Below are 5649 nucleotides of genomic sequence, written 5' to 3'. Positions count from 1 at the left end.
CAATTTCTGCCTTTTCGCCAACACTCCTCCAAATTCACAATGAAACCGCAGACAGATGTACGCTGTGACATTTTGAGAGGAGCCCGGTTCTCAGAGGTGGGCGGAGGGAGACACCAGTGGTTTCCCTCAGCAGTGTGGAGACACACACCACCCAGCAGTTTTCCACACAAACCTTTTCAAGAAACAAGTGATCAGAAGGGCTGCACGTGGGGTTATTAATCATCTGTCACCTTTGTCTGAAGTCAGGTGGGAGATGCAGAAGTAGTCAAAAACTGGTGAAGTTTTATTACAATCTAAAACTGATGAAACAGATAAAACTTATCACACTAGTGAATCGTTTTTGTAAATGACAGTATGATGTGCTGAGGATGACTCTCAGCTACTACCACATCAATTCACATCAATTTCTGTAAATTTGACCGAGTTGTCCCCATTTTTGTGTTGGCTGTGTTGGAAAAGCTGTAGCGGCCATCTTGAATTGGACTGACTCCAAAAGTTAATCAGTTGTAGACGTACATCCAGAGATGACGTTGTTTTAGTAAAATCCCTCCAGTGGATCATGAAATATTTAGCTAACAGACAGACAAGGTTGATACCAACAGTCAAACAAAAACAAACTGCGCAGTGTGTTAACACTCAGAGTACGTGTTGGGGATAATGCTCAGCTGCTACACCAACGTTTAGCTCAATATCTGTAAAATTAACTGAGTTATAACCATTTTTGTGTTTTCTAAGGTCAGTCAGTTGTGGCAGCCATATTGGATTGGCTGACTTCAAAAGTTAGTGAGTTGTAAATGTTCATCAAATATTGTCTTACTGAGAGTACGAATTAAATTCAGTCCAGGAGTTCATGATACTTTGGGATTCACCCCAACTGATAACTGTTTATCAACATATCTTATGTGAATATTACAGCTCCAAGCATGTGTTGTGGATGACTCTCAGCTGACACCACATCAAATTTTAGCTCAATATCTGTAAAATTTGCTGCCATTTTGTATTTGCTTAGCTGGACAGGTTGCTTAGCTGTGGCAGCCATCTTGAATGGAGTGGACTCCTAAAGTTAATCAGTTGTAGATGTTCATGCAATGATTACTTTGAGAGTTTCATTAAAATTCATCCAGTGGTTTATGAGATATTTTACTAACATAGACACAAACACAGGCAAAACCATTATCGTCCTTTCTCCTGTGGCAGTGGGCGATAATGAGCCCGTCCTCCTCATCGGTATCTGCTGCGCTCCTTATCCTTGGACCTCCTGGGGGAGCGGGAGCGGCTGCGGCTGCGGCTGCGCTCCCTGTAGCCCCTCTCATGTTTGGCCCGGGACTTGCTGTGCTTGTGCTCCCTGTCTCTGGAGCGGGAACGCGAGCGTTGGCGGCCCGGCTTTCTGTCACGCCTGCTCTCCTCGCTGTCCTGGAAATATGAAAAGAGAAAACAGGGTGAAGACTACCAGGGAAAAAAACAAAAACAAAAGCAGAACTGATGTCAGATAAGGAGGGTTTTAGTTTAATGACAGTGATGAGAAATGTTTCTTCCTCAGGTATCTTTACACCTGGTGATAGACGGTCCAATGAACTCAGAATTATGGCCCACCACCAAAAGCTGAAGCATTTCCTTATGTCTTACAAACCACTGTAGAAATTTTAATGAAACTTTCAGAAAATAATCACTGTATGTACATGTACAACTAATTAAATTATGGGCCCATTCCCATTCAAGAGAGCCGCTACAGCAAACTGAATTTAGGAAACACAAAAAAGGCTGTAAATCAATCTATTTCACATAGATTCTGCTAAAACTTGGTGTGGTAGTAGCTAAGGCTCATTCACAGCACATACTCTGAGTTTTACTGATTCTGCAAGATATTTGTTCAAAACTGTAGCAATAAATGTTGGTGTCAACACTGTCTGTCTGTTAGCAAAATATCTCATGAACCACAGGACAGATTTTAATGAAACTTTCAGGAAATAATCATTGGGTGTACAACTACAACCGATTAATTTCTGAAGTTACCCTAATTCAAAATGGCTGCCACTGCTAATTTACATTACCTAACACAAAAATGGCTCTAACTCAGTCAGGTTTGACCGATCCTCAGCTAAACTTTGAGTAGGTAAAAGCATTTCACATGAGAATGCAAATAATATTTTCAAGATTTGACCAAAACGGCATAAGATGATCTCAGTCTAAAGCTCTGACATGAAAGGCGGCGGGTGATATGCATTCCTCCCAGGCATGCTAGGCCTTTGATTCTGTCATATTTACCACATTCAGTAAATGGTTTGAAAGTGTGCAGAGGCTGCAGGCTTCTTGTGAAGGAATTAAGGAAAGAGAAACCAATAAAAAGGATGTTACAAGAAGAGGAACAAGGAAGCTAATATTCCCCGGACAAAGCTCAGTTTATTTGCCAGCTGCAATGATTACTGACAAACCTCTGGCAACCATACTACATTCTGCATGAGGCTTTGATAACAGCTGATACAGGCTTGGATAATTATCTGGTAACACGACACACAGGGAACAGTCCTCTACAACAAATCTGTGCATCTTTTATCAGAACAGAAGTGTTCCTCTAGGAGTTGAGGCATTTCCTTTCCCTGTCTTTTATTTCCACAGAGTGAAATCCCTGCAGACCGCTGCGTGTCAACACTGAACTGTTTCTGATGCAGCTATTGGCCGACACACCACCTCCTCATAAACATGACTTTGTGCTCAGGTCACTACAGGACAAGATGTTAATGATAAGAAGACTCCATATAACAAAGGGCAGCTTGGATAAAGTTCTTTAAAGGGACATGTCGGCCATTTTAAGGCATGGTTCAGTAAAAAAGGTTTTGATTGTGAATATCTTACCTGTTCAAGATAGTACTGTTGTATAATGGTCTAAGATTTCCATTCAGCTAGATCAGTCCAACAATTGACAGATGGTGATATATTTGTGCATTTTTTTTTTTTTTAGGAGTGGCAGACCAGTTAATGCTCCATTCAGTTTGTTTAATGTGTTGAACTCACTCCACCACAGAGGGTCTTCATTTTGTCAGGTTGGATTAAAACCTATGGGCTATTTTATCATATTTGAGTGTTATCTGTTCATGTCGTGGTCATAAAAAAGTGCATGTCAACCACAAGGTGAAGCTGCGTTACTGATGTCTTTGTTGATCTTAAAATGATGGCAGACTTCATATTTCAAATCTAGAGCCTTTAGGAAATCGTTTAAAACAACACAAATGTGACAATTGTCTGGTTACTCAGCTGCCACCATGATGTGACTGTGACTCCTGTCATGGTTTTTTCCTTTTTAAACAAAAATAGTTTTTCTATTTTGTAAGTAGTACCTTGTAATTTAAATTATGCTTTTTTCCTATAGCAATTTTTGCTCATTTAAACAAATAAATGAAGCAGTTACTATTTTTTTGCTGAGCAGTAAAACCTCAGCAGCTGGACCAACACCTGAAGGAAAGCTGGAGGCCTTTAAAAAAAATAAATAAATAAATAAAAAACACAGCCGACTGAGTCTAATAGCCAGTGGTCTCTATATTTGTCCAATCAGTCGACTTTAGCAGACACCTCTTTGATCAAATTCAGTTTGGAGAAATGTAGTTTAATTTGAGAAGATTGATGTAAAAAGGGAATGGATGGGTTCTAATTTCCAGTTTGAAAATCCACCCTTTTAAACAGTAAAATCTCCAGGGCTTTTATTTTGGTCATGATTGAAGCTATTTTTGGAAACTGAAACATACTGTAAGAATTTACAAAGAATGTTTAAACCAGTGGAGAGGTTTTATTCCCCCTAATGCTTCAAACACCATAAAAAACCACAACTTCCCAGAAAAGACAGACAGCACTAAGAAAACTATTTGCAGGTTTCCCAATTAGTTAATGGTTCCAATACTTGTACTTCAAGTTTACTTTAAAACAAATATGTTAGAAATATGCTCACATTTATAATAAAATGACAAAGAATAATAAATGGTATGCATTAGAGCTTGGCTACTTTATGACTGACATGCTGCATACTGTAACATATTATTAATATAATATATATGTCACCATAAACCACAACATCTGGAAGAACCTGAACTCCAAAGGCACTGATTGTTGAACTCCAACAACTATCATTAGAGTACCGGTAAGCACTTTATCACCCACAGAAAGCTGCCTGAGTGTGTGCACGTCTATGGGTTTTCAATCTAGAAATCCAAACAATATAATGATGACTAAAACCTTAAAGTGGTAAATGAACTATAAAAGAACAATACAACGACTGTGTCCTTCTTCCTTTTTTTCAACAATCAACATAAAAAATACTTTCCATTTTGGAAAATGCAATAAGAAAAAAAAAATAAATTAAAAAAAAAAAGTCTGGAACCACTAAGTTTTTTCCACACAAATACTAAAACAACATTTCAGACCGTAGAAAGCCTGAACCTAATGCCCCTTTTACACCAGCTCTAAAGATCCCGGCTCCACTCTACTCAGCTTGCTTTGCGCGCATTTCCATCTGCATTTTTTCGAGGGCAGCCCTGCTTCTTTGGTCCCTGCTTCGGAGTCGGGCCAGCCGGTCCGGCCCTGCTTCGTGGGCGGCGCAGGCTTAGCTCCTGTTCACTCATTGGTCGTGGGTGTGACCAGATGCAAGCATAAAGAGTGAAGGTAGGACTATAAACAACAGCGTTAGCTTACCCTGCAGCGTTTCTGCCGTCTGTCCCCCAGCTGAAGGCGCTGTAAAGCCTGAAATCTCCGGCGGATAACAGCTGTCCTACTCCGTGCAACAATCGCAGCATCCAGAGCATTTCTTCCACTGCGCCTCTCTTCCTGAAGTCTCAGGAAAATCCCCATAAGTTTAAAAAACAGCAACACAGGGCCAACGTTGTCCAAAGCGCTTCTGTTGTTTACACAACTTGCGCCAAGTTTTAGTAGCGCAGCCATATAACACTTGACCTACTCTAATGTTGTTGAACTGAGCCAAGTTTAACCAAACTGTCATTCACACACTAACACACAGCTCCTATGCAAGGTAGAGCCACAGAGTGTGTCTGATTCAGTGTCTCGTCCAAAGACGCAACAACACATGAAGACGCTGTGGCCTAAACTGCAGACTTTGTGAACAAAAAGGTGACATCATGATAGGGCTTTCCACAAAACCGTTCTGCAGTATGGCTCCAAAAACAAGCTTCTCTTTCAGGTTCTTCTGGTGGTTCATAAATACACCTATCATGTGAGCTTACACCAATGAAGCAAACTACTGACAGCAGCACCATTAAGGCCTGATTACACTGGAACATGACTGATCTGTGGCACCAAGAGAGCGGAGCTGCTTCAGACATGCAGCACTCCCTGCATCTCTCCTCTCAAACAGCAGGGGTCCAACTGAAACAAATAGTCACGTAGCAAGAACAGGTGTTGTTCAACAGTTATGCACATTCACATTTTTTTTTTTTTCCTGCTTCTGGTGGAAGGCGGACGTGTTTCTTTTCTCTCTGTCTCCTGGTGCCCCCCCCCCCCTGTCTTTCCTTTTTTGAAGCCTCTTTTTGCATATTTTCCAAAAATTTAAGGAATATGGATCTGATCAGCTGGTTTCTCAACGCAATTGATACAATTTTCTCGACTGGGTGAAGGAGAGTCCAGTCTCGGGATATGTCTCGCTGGATA

At 40.7% G+C, this 5649-nt stretch overlaps 1 protein-coding gene across 1 annotated transcript in view; it reads right to left on the bottom strand.

Moving 5' to 3' along the window:
* Window positions 1–532: 532 nt before the first annotated feature.
* ppil4 (peptidylprolyl isomerase (cyclophilin)-like 4) overlaps window positions 533–5649 on the bottom strand; it is a 14875-nt gene continuing 9758 nt past the window's right edge. Inside the window, exon 13 of the mRNA XM_017434107.3 lies at window positions 533–1413. Coding sequence (XP_017289596.1) covers window positions 1222–1413 — 192 coding nt within the window. The 3' untranslated portion in view covers window positions 533–1221. The remainder of the gene's footprint in view (window positions 1414–5649) is intronic.

This window comes from Kryptolebias marmoratus, linkage group LG19 (assembly GCF_001649575.2).
Source record: "Kryptolebias marmoratus isolate JLee-2015 linkage group LG19, ASM164957v2, whole genome shotgun sequence".
Taxonomy (NCBI): domain Eukaryota; kingdom Metazoa; phylum Chordata; class Actinopteri; order Cyprinodontiformes; family Rivulidae; genus Kryptolebias; species Kryptolebias marmoratus.
This window is presented reverse-complemented; position numbering and strand designations above follow the sequence as displayed.